The 16,473-nt window shown below is 40.0% G+C and overlaps 1 protein-coding gene across 5 annotated transcripts in view; it reads right to left on the bottom strand.

Annotated features, from left to right (window-relative positions):
- Window positions 1-16,473, bottom strand: part of nfic (nuclear factor I/C) — a 48,795-nt gene that overhangs the window by 28,679 nt on the left and 3,643 nt on the right. For 2 of the 5 annotated variants that reach the window (XM_042227221.1, XM_042227224.1), the window contains exon 1: window positions 8,496-9,849. The exons of 1 other annotated variant lie outside the window; for it this stretch is intronic. In XM_042227221.1, coding sequence (XP_042083155.1) covers window positions 8,496-8,618 — 123 coding nt within the window. In that variant the 5' untranslated portion in view covers window positions 8,619-9,849. 2 more of the 5 variants (XM_005938434.3, XM_042227223.1) reach the window with 2 other exon arrangements.

Here is a 16,473-nt window from a genome sequence, read left to right as displayed (position 1 = left end):
GCCTGAAAGCTGAAGGCTCTGCCTCCCATTCTACTTTTAAATACTCTAGGAACACGTAAGCCTTCAGTCTATGAGAGAAGTGCTCTAAAGGGGTGATACGGTACTATAAGGTTTTTAAGATAAGATAAGGCCTGATTATTCAAGACCTTGTATCAATAACAGACAGTCCTAGTTTCAACTCATTATGTGAATAAAGCACACGTGTCCACAGAATCAATTTCTTCCATTCCAAACGATCCACCACTATGAGCAAGACAAGGGCTGTCAAAGGACATCAGGAAGAAAACTGTTGATGTGCACAAGGCTGGAATGAGCTACAAGAAACGTGGTGAAAAGATGACAGCTGCTGGTGCAATTCTTTGAAAATTGAAAAAATATCAAATCACTCAATTTGGAGTTTCATGGAAGATCTGGCCTCATGGGTGAGGATGATCATCAGGCATTGAAGAAAGCACTGCAGTCAGATAAAACCAAAATCGAACTTTCTGACCTTAACGTGACCCGCCACTTTTAGAAGAAGAGAAATGCTAAGCATGACCCGAGGAACACTAACCATTTTTGTGCTAAGAGTACGAGAAGACCAGCGGGAGAGACCTTTGAACAGGACCATGTACTATAGATTTTCAGACGAGAACCTTCTTCCCTCAGCCAGAACAGTTAAGATGGGTCATGGACCAGTCTTGACAATGACCAAAAACACACAAAAGGCTAAAGATGAAGCACACTAAAGTCATACCTCGGCCAGGCATAGCCTGTCTCTACACCTCAGTCCTATAGAAAATCTGTGGAGGAAGCTGAAGTTTCAAATTTCCAAGCAGCAGCCAAGAAACCTGAAAGATTTAGAGAGATTCTAAAAAGTGGAGTCAGTTAAAATCCCTCCTAGGATGTCTGTAAACCTGGTGACCAATTACAAGAAACTTCGTACTGGTGTCTTTGCCAGCAACGTCTCAACCAAGTACTCAGTGAGTATTAGGCCTTTATAACTATACAGCATCAACAATATGGTCAGATCTTGGGGGTCCAGGGCTGGCAGCAAGGTCACTGCGTCCACCCAGCTGAATTCTGCTGATACATTAATTCCTACAATTTGATCATAAAAGACTTAAACACCACCACTGCCAATAAGTTACTGCTCAGTTTAATTGTCTAATTCACAGTAGTTTAGTCCTTCTGCACCAATCGTAGTAACCAGCATGACTGAGGAGAACACTAAGCAGTTGACCCTAATGTGCACAGTTTGCACAGTACCAGCATGTCTCTTTGAAACTAAAAAGAGGTCATTTAATCTGGTGCGGCTAATTTCAAAGCATGACACCAATCAAAACATTTTTTTAAAAAAGGGAATATGTTGAGGATTTTGTGCGCTCACAAAGAGCTGTGTTGTGATTTAATTGATTTACTTCAGTACTTAGAGAAAATGTCTTTGTTGTCTGCCTCCTGCTTTGCCTATAAGGCAGATATTTTTGCACTTTTATAACTGAGTCTACATTTCACCTTGACTGTAGTTTGTATAAATCATTTTATCCTTTTTTTGCCTTTTTTGTATAGCAAAGTGACTTGATACCAAGGTATCATGTCTGTGAAAGTTCTCAGTGATACCTTGATACCAAGGCTTTCCTACATTCCTACCACAGCTGGTTCACATGGTCTTCTAGCGAGCCAAATGGTTTGCTGTAGTTAATCCAGTTTGCTCAAAGACAACACAGAGTTGCAAAGTTATTGCTATTATTAAATTCTAATTTATTGTTAGGTCCATGGGATTTTGGACACATTCAAGCTCAGATTAATTTGACAAAAGTTACATTATTCCATGTCCATGTAAGTTCTCAATCATTAAGGTCATGGTAATCTAAGGAGTTTGGGAAGAATGGCGACTGGACTTTAAGTTTCTTGAAGACGTTTCACCTCCCATCTAAGAAGCTTCTTCAGTTCTAAAACCAAATGGTGCCGAGTCACAGGTATTTAAAACCTAGTGGGAGTTTCCCTTAAGAGGGTCATTAGACCAACTATTGATCGTGTCCCTCATCACGAGTCAAGGTGTCAAAAAGGGTGTGGATCATTATTAGCAGAGATTTCAGGTGAAACCATTGTGAGAACTTGTGAGATGTGAGTGGCGCCTGAGAAGGGATCTCAAAACTGGATTGTAGGTGGCAGACAGTTTGTGTCCTTAGCCACCCCCTCTGTTCAAGGATGGTCGTTCACAGTGGACAGAGATGGCTTCTTTCACTCCTCTTTCAAGCCGACTGTCTCCTCTATCCAAAATGTGAACATTGGCATCCTCGAATAAGTGACCTTTAACCTTTAGATGCAGGTGTAAAGCTCAGTCTTGTCCTGCCAAGCTGGCTCTTCTATGTTTTGCCATGCGTGTATGGAGTGGCTGTTTGGTTTCTCCTCACTGTACTGCAGTTTCGTCCTCAGGATGAACCAGTTTTTGTATGAAGTAGCTTAGGAGGTCATGCTTGTAGAAAATTCTCCTGAGTTTCTCTGATAAACCTGCTACATAAGGGATGACCATGTTGTTCTGTTTGTCCTTCTGATTCTCCCTAGTTGGTGTGTGACCTTCTTCCCAGTTCATCTTTGCTGATTTGATGAAAGTCCATTTAGGATAACCAAATGTTTTAAGAGCTTTCTTTACATGTGTGTTCTTTTCTTTCCCTTCTGCGCACAGCACAGTCCAGAAATGGCAAACTATGACCTTTGTCTCTTCCCTGGTGAACTTTATGTTTTTATCCACTGAGTTGATGCGAGCAGTGAAGGATTCAACTTCTTGGGCAGTGGCTTGGTGCTGTCCTTTTGAAAGAACCAAGAGCTTTACTTTCTACTTCCTCCATGTGAAGGTTGACTACAATGGATGACACTGGGAAGCCCATGACACATCCATGTTTTTGTCTGTATAAACCCTTGTTGTATTTAAAATATGCTGTGGTAAGGCCGAGATCTAACAGTTTGCACATTTGTTTGGGGGTAAAGCCGGTTCTGTTTTCTAAGGAGCTGTCTTGCTGTAGTCATTTCCTGACAGTTTCCACTACCTCAGTTGTAGGTATGCAAGTAAAGAGTGAGACCACATCAAAGGACACTATGGTTTCATCCAGATCCAGTGTAAGTTTCTGGACCTTGATGGTGAAGTCAGAGTTTCTGATGTGATGGATATTAAATTTGAAAGGCAGTTTTAAAATTATTATTGAATTGACTAACAAAACAAAAGTTATGTAAACCTACCTGGCCCCATGCAAAAAAATAATAATTACCCGCTAAACCTAATAACTAGCTATGTCACCCTTGATAACAAAAACTGCAAATAAGCATTGCAATTACTCGCAATAACTCTTCCACATCACTATGGAAGAATTTGACCCACTCTTCTTCTGCAAAGACGAGTGGGTCAAGTGTTTTAATTCAGGCACATTACCAGTAGACGGTTTTCCAGTACGAAAGCCCCGCTTAGGCTAATACCATCTCAATCTGATTTAAGCCTGGACTTTGACTAGGCCACTTTATTTTCACTCCATTTCATTTTGTTTTTTGAGCAACTTAGAAGTGAACTTGCTGGTGTGTGTGTTTTGGATCATTGTTCTGCTGCATAATTGTGCTTGACGATCAGGGCCTGAACTAATGGCTGTTCCTTCAAGATTTCCTTGTAGAGAGCAGAATTTACAGTTTCATCAAGTACAGCAAGTCGTTTAAGTCGTGAAGAAGCAAAGCAACCCCAGACCGACACACTACCACCACCATCTTTGACTGTTGGTATGATGTTCTTATGTAAATGTACTGTGTTAGTTGGATGCAGTTAGTTGACTAAACAAAAATGGGGTTAGTTTCCTTGGATGTTTTACCTTCAGGGTTGGATACTCTGAGCTTAATTAACAATTTCCATTTTATGTGTAGCATGATTGATGACATCACTACTATGCTGTCTACAACCTAGAATGATGAATTTGCAGTTTTCTAAATGATTTTGTTGTAAGCCCTACTGAACAGCTTATGATGTATTGTAATAATTTAACTTAATGTTGGCTGTTTGCAAGAAATAAAAATGAATTCATATTATGAGTTAAAAAAATTATAAAAACTTAATCCATCACTTAACCCAGCTGCCTTGGCAAACTCTAGGCCAATCTCCTACCTTCCTGTCATCTCAGAAATTCTTGAAACTATCTATAAAACTGAAAAACATGCTTACCGAGGCTGGATTATTGGAATTCGTTATTATAAGGCTGGAAAAGTTGTGTATTTCTTCATATTTCTCCAATAGTTGCATTGTTCCATAGTTTTACTGTTAAATCTGAAATTAAATTTGAAATCGTTCTCCTCATATACAAGGTCTTGAATAATTAGATTGTATCTCATCTTAAAGACGTCACAGTACCATATCACCCCATGAGAGCACTTCACTCTCGGACTGCAGGCTTACTTGTGGTTCCTAGAGTATTTAAAAGTAGAATGGGAGGCAGAGCCTTCAGCTTCGAGGACCCTCAGATAACCTCTCTACTTGTAAGATTAGGCTTAAAACTTTCCTTTTTGTTAAAGCATATAGTTAGGGATACTGGGTGTGTTGCCATGATGCACTGAGTGTTTCTTCTTCTTTTGACACGCACTATTCGTTTTTAAGCCACTTTGTATTTAATCATTAGTTATTATTAATCTCTGGATCTCTTCCACACTGTATCTTTTGTCCTGTCTTCTTCCCCTTCCCTTCCAACCGGCCATGGCAGTTGGCTACTCTTCCCTGAGCAGGGTTCTAGCAGTAGTTTCTTACTCTTAAAAGGGAGATTTTTCTTCCCACTTTCACTAGTGCTTGTTCATAGGGGGTTGTGTTACTGTTGGTGTTTTCTCTGTACTTTTGTAGGATCTTTACCTGGCAATACTAAGTACCTTTAGTACATAGCACTGTTTTTAGTGCTATGTAAATAAAATAAAACTGAATCTCTGTCTGATTTCCACACATAGCAGGCAGCATTAGACAGTGCAGCTTTATGGAAATATAGCATTTTTGAAGAGTTAAAAAAAAACTTCTGCGTTTGTAGAGTGCATTGACTGGTCAGTAAAACTAGAAAGATGCTATGTAAAAAAGTATCAAAATCCTTCCTGATTCCTTTTGTTTTTGCATATTTGTCACAGTCACATATTTCACATCATCAAACAAATTTGAATATTAGACAAAGATAACCTGAGTAAATAAAAATTTTCATTTATTAAACAAAAAGTTATCCAAACCTGTGCTATACAAAAAAGTAATTGCCCCCTAAACCTAGTAAGTGGTTGTGGCAGCATTCAGAAGTGAACTAGCCTGAGTTTTAAGGCTTGAACTACTGGCCAGACATTCTCCTTCATGGATTTCTGGTAGAGAGCAGAATTTGCGGTTTCATCAACTGCAGCAAGCAGCAAAGCAACCAAAGGCCATAATACTACCATCACCATACCAACAGGCTTGTGCTGATATGAGGTTCTTTTTATGAAAGGCTGTTAGTTTTATGCCAAATAGTTTTCCAAAGGTCTTGGGGATCATCAAGGTTTTTGTCAAATGTGAGATGAGTCTTTGTGCTCTTTTTGGTCAGAAGTGGATTTCCCCTTGAAATTCTTCCATGCCATTTTTGTCAAGTCTCTTTCTTACTTACATTTCTTATCACGAAACCTGACCTTAACTGAGGTTATCTGTGATTAATCTTTTAATTTTTTTTTCTTTTTTCGGAAAGCTAAGTTCAATTTCACTAACCACACTCAGGGCTGATTCTTCCAGACCTGCTGAATCAATAAGTCACTTAAATAGAACCTTTCTGAAAAAGTGTAGTAGGCTAAAAGAGCTCAAATACCAACACATCATGGCACAATCTAAACAAACAGATGGGAAACGAAGTCATTGACATCTAATAGTCTAGAAAGAGTTGCAAAGCCATTTCTAAAGATTAAACATGGAAAAAAAACACAAAAAACATCCTGCTGATCTCCAAGACCTTTGGGTAAATATTCTGTGGACTGATGGGACAAATGCTGAACTTCAGGGAAAGTTTGATTCCTATTACATCTGCCATAAAACTAACACGGCATTTCATAAAAACAACATCATACCGTGGTCAGACATGGTGTAGGTTTGTGCGCTGAAGCTCAACTGTGTTTGGGTTTTGCAGCAGGAGAATAATCCAAAACACATCAACAAGCCCACCTGTGAACAGCTCAAAAAAGATGAAAAAAATGAAGGTTTTGAAGTTGTCTAGTCAAAGTCCAAAATCAAGCCTGATTACGATGCTTTGGGAGTTTAAACAGGACGTTCATACTGAAAAACCTTCGCACTCATTGCTTCAAAAGGTGCCACAACCAATTATTAGATTTAGGACACAATTTGTCTTTCACACAAACCCAGCTAGATTAGGATAACTCTGTTTGCTTAATAAATGAAATCCTTGTTTAAAAAATGCATTGTGTATTTACTCAAGTTATCTTTGATAATCTGGAAGATGCAAATGTGAAAAATATGGAAAACACTAAGAATCAGGAAGCAGCAATTAAAATAATTTTTTTTAACTTTGTTGTTAAAAAAGGGTTTTTTCCAGAAATGACACCACTGATATGTAAACTACTCTCGTCCACAGATACTGGGAAAACACTTGAGCACAGATACACACTTGCAGATGCACACACAAGTACATGTAGGCAGACAAATCTCAAAAAGTTACTGTAGAGAAACTGAAGTCTGTTAACCAGTAACTTCAATGCATTCCAGCTACAAACTCCATGTTAATTCCAGCCCCTGATCAGCAGGTTTGCTGCAGTCTGCAGGATTTGTTTCAGCCTTCGCATATGTGCCTGCTTTTGATCAAACACGAATTTATATTGCGACACTGCTTGATTGAAGATATCAGTCACCAAACAGTTAGGGCACATATAACCAGGACTGTCAAATCAACAAAGGCTGTCTAGACTAAAGCTTCCTTTCAAAGTGGGAAAGCTTTCCTTTAACAGCTGAAGTGTAACAACTGTGGTGTAGTTTTACCTGAGACAGCGAGAGGGACGAAAACATCATTTTGACGAGATGGAGCTGAATCACAGCAGGCTGTGCGTTAACATAAACATTTAAATCCTCATAGCGTACTTATTTGTTTTTGGAGATATCTGTATGTTCTTCCATGTCGGGATTCAGTTAAGCAGCGATCCCTCTGGGCGGGAGAAAACGCTGCATTTCCTGGGCTGTTAAAATGGGCTTTTCCAAAGAATCCACATATGAGAGCGAACGACTGCTGTGTCAACTCCAGAAACGATCACACGCCAGAAAAGTTTCGCCCCCGGAAAAATGTCCCGCGGGGGGAAAAAAAGAAAGTTGTTCGGAAAATATGGCCAGAGGTTTAACGGAACATGGGAGTTGTGTCATTTAGAGAGGGAAGGAGATGAGGGGGCGAAGAATAAAAGACAGAGCGCTGAAATGACGTTATGAATTCAGCCCATCCCAAACTATGAGCTTAAAGCTGCAGCTGCGCTCTCACTGCCCAGCTGCCCTATAACGCGCACAGCACTTTATCTCAATAACAGCTGCACCTCCGTCCTGCAGTCTTAAAAATCATGGATTCAAACTAGGTGTTCAAAGTCCTGACCGACTGCATTCTAGTGAAATGGGAAGCATTAAAAACCTGACCAAGGTTTATATTATAATTGGATATCTCATCCACAAATCGGCACAATGGTTCCGCGATATACAGGCAAATGGTCAATTAGAGACACCAACACCGATAAGTGTCCTATCAATGTGTGAGTAATCCAACCACGTGCACCCAGAACCTTCTGCAACGTACCCCATCACCTTAATAGGTGTTCAGCAATATCATCAACAGGCACAGCATGTGTTTCACAGTATTTTCCTGCTTCTCAAACCATGTGAGTCATCCTGTCCTGTGGACACTTGGAAATATTTCATCACAGTAAAAGTGATTACTAAGAATAAGTTTGTTTGGCTTCACTCGACCCTCTAAGGTGACTGTTGACCAAACTTTCCAAACTGTGGCAGCAAGACTGAGTACTCTCAGGGTAGATAAACCTATTTCTGTTCCATTCGGCTTTAAATGTTGCACTGGTCTGCATCTACATAGTACCTTTTAACCTTAGTGGTTAAACAAAGCACATTACAATGTTATTGTCCATTTTTCCACAATGAGACACAATAATGGTGGCAGAGCTGGCATGCAAGAGAATGGCATGTGATAGCATTGTTGTGCCTACAATTAAACTGTATCCCATATTTCCTGCAATTACTAAGTACTTTATATTGAATTATATTGATAGTCATAATTATAAGTCAGGGTATTTACAAATGTTTTATATACACATTCAACCAACAATAAGTTCCACTTATAGCCTATAATCATACATTTGTACTTTCATGATATATTTGTATAACACGCATGTACTTCCTTTTCTACTCAGAATCCTTACTTTTGATATTTAAATATTCGTGTGGTACACAGTTTACAGTAGTCGTTTTCAACACTGGATTTACAAGATGTGAATACCTTCACATAAAGTTCCGAGACACAAGAGTCGTGTACTGTGTGAGCAGGGGCATGCCATCTCAGTCGGTTGAATAGGCTAAAGCTTTTCCTCAGGCAGACATTCCTCTGGGTCATGTACCGCATTTAGAGGGACTGATGAGGGGCAGCATCTGACTCTTTTCTACTCTTGAGCGGATTCTCGGATGTTTGCTCACTTTGCAAGTTGAACATGACTCTTTGAGTGTTTCCAACTGATGTGGTTCAAGAGGACTGCCTCCACTAACTGTATTTTTTCTCCCTCTTTCAGGCAGCTCTCTGACTGGGCTGTAAGCCGGGGCAGGAGGCCCTCTGTCGGCCTGTCATTCTAACTCAGCCCGCTGGCTCTAACTGCGGCCATTTTCTGCTGACTAACACAAATGCCCAGAAACATCCACACATCCACAGACCGAGAGGAGGAGGCGGAGGAGGAGGCTTGAACTTCAACTTGGCCTTCCACCGTCCCGCGTGACGAGTGGAGCGGTGGCGGAGGGCCTGCTGCTGCACGCGCTTCAACAAAGCCCCTAGCTCAACAACTTTCATCCCCTACTCCACACCTGACACAGCAGGGCATATTTTCCGCTTAATCGGTCGAAGTCAGGGCCCGGAACCCATAGCCTGTGGGAAGAAGCTTGTGTAACGCTAATACGCCACGTTCAAAACTTCATTCAAAAATACAACAGTTAAAATAGTTTTTGTTTTATCGCTGGCCTAACTAACATTCCGTGTGTAACATGAAATCATTTCGTGTCTAAATACATTTTTGGCAAATTCGGTGCGCATAAAATACTCAGAAAGAGCTTTACGGCAACGAAATTTCCACTTTCATAATCGTAATTGCTGCTGGCTTCCGCCTTGCACTCAGCGTTTGATGGAAAACGTCAGCTGGATAAAAGGGCAACCCGACAGGCAAAGTTAAGATTTTATTGAAGGGTGGGCTTTAACGTGTATCATATGTGTGCCGAATTTAAGGATGGGCCCTGACAGTTCAACCTTGTTCCCACTTATGTTTTGACTGCGTGTATATTTGTTGTCATGCGCAGGACAATTCATTTTGCCATATTTTGAATGTGATTTAGCGGGCAGAATCTCTCCAGGAAAACGCCAGGGATCGGACCGTGTTCAAATGCTGAAACAAACTAAAAGAAAAAATGAGAAATACGGACGCAGGCTTGCTGACATTAGGACGGAACTATCGCACCGCTTTCTGCTCCACTTTCAGCTGCGTAGCCTGCGTTACTCAGTCAACTCCTCGCATTGCGTCTTTTTCGGAAAACACGAAACAGCACACCAGTGGGAAGGGACACACTGCTACATTGTTGTACCGGAACAGGTTTTGTCCTACCATGTCGAAGCTGAGCCGCCACCGGGGAAAGTTAAAGCTGATATCAGTGCCTGCCCATCTCGCGCTGTCGTTCGTTACCATTCCATATTCATGTCTACCATTGTGCGCGTGCCAGCTGGAGTATAACCGCGGTGCTCGAGACCAGAAACGTCCCGCGTCAAGCTTCGGGCTCCACGGCAATAACCCCCCCACCACACGCGCGCGCGCGCGCACGCACACATACACATACACACACACCGCCTGGAAGGCTGCGGCAGAACAGACCAGTGTTACATTAACCTTCCACCTGTCTTCTGTTCAGCGTTTTCCTCGCTTCTGTCTTCCTCATATTAGCTCTTCTTCCTGATACTGTGAAACGTTTTATTCCTTCCTTTAGTTTTTTTTTCACTTTTTCCTTTCTCACTTTGTTTGACTGCTTTGCCTTCATGTCTCTTCACCCTTTTTCTAAGATCGTAGATGAGCAGATTCAGTCCTTAGAGAGAATTAAGGGTGAGCCTTCATCTACAGTAGTCAGAAATCCTTTGCTTTAGAAAGTCTAAATATTCACTTTCTGCCAAGGTTTGAGCTTCATTTGTCTTTGTTTTTTCCTTGGGACACACTCCATAAAGTGAAATGCAGTGTTTTGAGACCAGAGCTGTGATTTTATTATTAAATTAAAAGCTGAACAATTAATGAATCCATCTGCTGTTCCTGCTGTTCGACAGTTCCAATTAAACTACATAAACAGTGGTAACAATGTAAGCTTGTGAAGATTTAACTGTGATCAGACAAGGCTCTCGTGTCTGTGGCATGGTATCTTATGTTTTGACCTCTATGGATTCAGTCAATCTATTGCCGGTACTAAAAAACGCAAAAACAAAAAAAAAAATCGGAATCTTTTGGTACAACGTGCCATATTTTATTCCTGTTAATGTTTGGCTTTGTTTAGCATTCACTAAAAATAATAAATTAGTAATAATGCACATAGTAACGTGTTACTTTGTGGAATCTGTATGTAGACTGAGGAGATATACATATAGAAAGCATCAAAGTACTGATAAATCTGCTGCTGGTCACCAGATGTCAGATTTCCCATCTGGGTCCCGACAGTGTGCCTTTCTGGATGAGCAACAATACGGACCAGTCATTAATAATCAATCTATAACTTCACATTAAGCAGTCTGTGTGAACTGAATAACCACTAACAGCAAAACCAAAGCATTTCCCAAAGTGGGATGAATAAAGTATTCCTTTTATCTTTATTATTAATTCAAAGCATCTTTCATGTATTTTTTTTTTTAAAGAATGCATAATGATTTCAGCTCATTCATTCAGTCATGAATGCAATTTATCATAGAAAGCACTAATGCTAAACTTCCACTAACATGCATATTTCTCAAGTTTACAACACATTTGTTGCACACATGAATTAATGTTTCTTTTACATTCTTTAATAATTATCCACATATGTATTATGTGATGGATACATGAATTTACATAAATAAACTTAGAGGCATATAACTGCCTTTAAAGAGACATTTTGCTGGTTTGCAGAACGGTTGTGGATCCTAGCCCTCTTAGGCTCTTCCTGTGTCCGCATGGGTTTTCTCCAGTTTCCTCTGGTTTCCTCCCACAGTCCAAAGGAATGCATGTTAGGTTAATTTGTTACCAGTTAGTCTGGCTTCTTGTGTAAGGTGCTCTAAATGGTCAGGAAAATTAGAAATGTGTCATGCACATCATGCCACATCATGTGGTTTGCCTGTTTCGTCAGCATTCGGGTTCTTCTTCCAGGTTCCCTGTTACAATGTAACCCTTAAAACTTGGATCTCTAAAGGTTTTATCTTTATGAAGCTACCTCTAAGCACAAAACGTGGGCTGGGAGGTGACCTTGGAAGCCTGCAATGAAAAGTTGGTTTTTGGTTTGCAGTTTCTTATTTGAGTAAGTGGTATCATAAATAAATTGCCCAACACAAATTGGCTGGGTGACTGGCTCTCTGATAATATCTTTGCCCCTTACAAATGAGAGAAAACTGTTTAGGCTGACCTTTTACAACACAACTAATATATTTTATCTGACAATGCGACTCGTCAGGGAAGCAAACTGTGTTATCAGTAAAGAAAAGAAAGAAAGGAGATGGAGAGGAAGTGAAGTGAGGCAAATAAGTTGTTAAAACAAAATGCAACTAACAAGTTTAGGTATGAACAGAAGTTAAATACAGGGACCCAGCGTCAGATGCGAAACGTATCCATCATCATCATAACCCAGCACAAATGAACACCATGAAACCCATCACTCAGAGAGAGTGAAACAGCATTAGTTCCATCTCCAAACCATATGACACAAGGTGAGCTCAGATAGTGGCAACTAAAGATAATCCCAAGCAATCATTTGAATCAACAGCAGGGCAAATTTTTGAAGAAGCCATTGTGTTGGATTTGAATCCTCTGGCTGACTGAGGCCTTTCTGTGTGGAGTTTGTATATTCTCCCCATGCCTATGTGTGTTCTCTGGTTTTCTCCCACACTTCATGCATACATGGGTTAGAGTAAGGCTGAGGAATGAAGGTTAAAATGTCATAACATTTTAAACCGTGCAGACTTGTAGATATATATATATTTATTACATGGGGTATATGACCAGTAATTACTGGCTACTCTAATGGCCAGATTGTTGTGTACATTACAAGAAGGAAACACAGACTGCTTATGTATAGGACTCAGAGTTCGAGTAAATGCAGCTGTCTATAATGGATACATGCATTTTGATCCTCTTTGAGTCTACTGAGTCTCATCTATGGTAACACATGGTGAGACATCACTTTGTAAACTGTAAAACTGCAACACTATGAAATATTATGCCGATCTATAGCATCTTATACTCCTATACTCATAATACCCTGTACTGCTGAAATGTATTCATACATTTTAGTACATCACAATAACACATATTTTTGTGAAGTGTTGTCTTTGCACATCTTATGCATATTTCATGGTTCTTATTTTCGTCATCACTTTACAAACTGTTGAACTACATAATTTAAAGCATATTTAAAATATTCTTTGCAGATTTTATATTCTTTTCTCTTGTAGCTTTACTATATATCTTTTCTAATATGTTCTTTGACAATGTTTGCTCTCACTTTCCTATTTTTCATGTTTTTTGCCTTATTATTCAGAATCAGAAACAGAATATTTTATTAATCTCCAAGGAAATTATGATTGATATGCGCCAAAAGTCGAAGACAAATTCCTTTTAGAATTGTCTTCAGTTGTCAGTAGAGACTCTGTAAGCTTCAAACAGCATCCACGTTAGGATCTGCTTTGTGTTTAAATGACTGATCTTCCCTATTGGACCAAACAGGTATCATTATACATGAGTGTGTCCTAGAAAGAAAAAAAAAAGAGTAGTTGCTGACTCAGCTCACTCCAATCTGCATAGTGCCCCCTGCTGGAGGCATACATGTTCACTCACACAGATGCATAAACTCTCTGCCTGAAGGTCTTTTTACATGCGCAACTTAAAAGTTGGTCATAGTGCTGAAATATGAATAGTAGTAACACAAAGCAGAGAGGAAAGGTAATCTTTGCATAATCCCTAGCAGTTTATAATTTCATGGAGTCAGCAGACAAAATGAGATGTTTTGGCCGCAGGCTGGATCTGCATGACTGCAGAGTGAGCAGGCACAGAATTGCAAATGGGTATGATTGGACTTAATTGTCTGCCCAGTATCACACTTGATGCCCAGTATCTTTTCTTGCTGTACGTCTTTTATGCCCCCCTATCTTTTTTGTGTGTTTGTGTTGCTGCTAGAGGGCAGTGTTTACCTTTTCACTGTAAATCAAAGCAGCTGTGCTTTTTAGTGGGCACACTCTCCATCTAACCTTCTGGAGCTGTGTTTAGGAAGGCTATCTAATGCCTCTCTTAGCATCCAGGGGACAGATGTTGGGGAATTCATTATCTGCTTTAAGACTGCTCAGCTGGACTTTCAGCGCCCAGAACCTCAGTTTTAGTCCAGCATGTTGGACAGCTACTATCAGCACTTTTTTTCTGTAAATGTCAGGTAAGCTATAAACATGTAGAAATCCTGGATGACTCCCTCAAAGTACAAACCGCAACAATGAGAAGACAAGTGTTGTTAGAGATCAACTTTTAAGCAAACAAGCTTGGTTGATAGTGGTGGTTTAGGGTTAAAGGTCATTGTCACCACCTATAAGATCATACCAGGACCCTACAGAAGTTGCACTGCCTGTCCAACTCCTCCAGGTTGGCAGTATGTACCACTGACAGAAGGTTTGCTGTGTCTTTCAGCACAGTCTCAAGAGCATGGAGGATATTCTGGGACATAGGCATACATGTGACAGATATGAAAGGGGTATAGAGCATGTGTGGAGAATGTTATGTTGCCTGTAACATCGTTGAGTATGAGCGATTTGGTGATGAGTCAGTCATGGTCTAGGGAGGAAATATCCAATGGACGGACGAAAAGACCTCCACAGGATAGGCCAGTGGTTTTCAAACTCCATTGCGGTTTATTTCACACCTCAAACATTTAGTAAACAATTAAGCAAATACAAGTAATCTTCAATAAATTACAGGTAGTAATAAAATACACTACTAACTCTTTTACACTATGTCCACACCTGCACGGGTATTTTTGAAAACGCAGCTGTTTCTATGCGTTTGGACATTTCGTCCACACGTAAACGCCATTTCGAATCACCGAAAACGGAGATTTTTTTAAAACTCCTTTTTGCGTTTACGTGTGGACGAGAAATACAGAGTTCGTCAAAGGCATGTGCCCTTTTTCACATCACGCAGTGCGCCATGTTATTGTTTACATGAGATGAATTGCAGAATGGCAGATAGAGACAAAATACTGTTAATCTTACTGTGAGATAATAAGACTACTAAAAAGAGTGAAGAATACATGTGACATAGTAGTAAATAGTTTAGAGGGTCAACCAAGGCAACTGCAGCCTGGAAAGTCTTGCTGACTCGCCATCAGCTTCAAAGTTATCTGCAACCGGACACAGATTAGTATTAGAAAATCATTGTGTTTTAAAAAGGTTGGGACACAATGTAATCAATGAAATGACTGATGACACCTATCATTCATTTCTTTGTTCAGCATTCGGTCACACGGAAACCTGGACATGAGCCTTCTGCTACAAATATCTTCTGGAGCTTTCCCAGACACAGTCAAAGCCATCAGTACTGTTATAGTGTAATGGTAAATGGGCTGGTTCTTGTATAGCGCTTTTCTACTCTATCTGAGCACTCAAAGCACTTTTACACACATACACCAGCAAAAGTGCTTTCTATGTAGCATTCACACGCATTCAAACTCTGAAGGATGCATCGGAGAGCAACTTGGTTGCCCAAGGATATTGGCTGACAGTCCAGTCTGTCTTATGGCCTCATGGTCTTATGTTTTACAATCATAAGCTAGTTTGCTTGCCGTGAGCAAGCCGTCAAACTATTTGGTGAATGATGGTTCAGGCCTCCTCCAGACAATCATTAGAGATGCTCCCCGACCCTCTTTTCGTAGCTGCTTATCTCCTCTTAGCTAGCATGGCTTTGGTTCTTCAATGTAGTTCCAATTGCTAGAAGACCTTTTGCGAACAAAGTATCCGCGATATTAATTGTTGTGCAGTATCGAGCAAAGAATATGCAAGTTCCTGTCTGAACATATTTAACCAATTGCAAGACAACTCCTAATCTTTTTTCCCTGAATGCATTTTCCCCCTTGGTACACAAGGAGATATGAGGTTGTTGTTGTTTTTAAATTAACAATATAGTTTTAAAGGATAGCAAAATTCTAACTAAACCTTACACACACTAATTCCCTATGTTTTAGCAATACCAATCTGACAAAGTAATATAAAAGATATATATAACCAGAGATCCATTTTTTATGTGTATAATTTACATTGTAATTTTGCTTTAATGTAGGTGAAAAATCAGAATTGCTCACCCAAGCTTTAAGATGCCATTTGAGTGATCTGTGCATTCCTAATGCTCTTTTAAAGAATGAAAAGAAATTAGTTCTGGCAAGCAAAAAGACTTCCTGCAGAAATGGGAGCAGCTGAGAGGATTAAGAGGGGATGTTCTAAGTGCTAAGCACCAATGGCTGCCATTCAATTTGATCACTGTGAGAGAATTTAACTACACACTAGCAGGTGGAGAGGACTAGTGGAATGTTTTGATACTAAATATGACAAGAAATATGTTGAACAAATTACTGTAAACTATGGAATTACATAATTTATACAGTTTAGAGTAGTATTCCAGTCACTGTGCAATGTTGCATTAGGATTGTGAGTAAAACAATAATACAATTACACTGGTAACTTACTGTATTCTGTTCTTTGTGTAGGATTGGACGACAACCTCGCGTGGGTGGCAGAGGAAAACTGCTCAATGAACAACAGGAAAGAGAGATTTGTAACATGGTGATGGCAAATAATGCCATCACATTGAGACAGATCCGTGATGCCATCCTTCAGGACAATCATATATTCCAGAATATAAACACAATAAGCATCTCCACAATAGACCGGGTTTTGAAGAAGCATCAGATGACAATGAAACAAATCTACAGGGCCACCCCCCCCCCACACACACACACACACACACACG

This window comes from Haplochromis burtoni, unplaced genomic scaffold (assembly GCF_018398535.1).
Source record: "Haplochromis burtoni strain Fernald_Lab_line unplaced genomic scaffold, NCSU_Asbu1 Contig_249, whole genome shotgun sequence".
Lineage (NCBI taxonomy): Eukaryota > Metazoa > Chordata > Actinopteri > Cichliformes > Cichlidae > Haplochromis > Haplochromis burtoni.
The sequence above is the reverse complement of the archived record's forward strand: the minus strand, read 5'-3'. Positions and strand labels throughout refer to the sequence as shown.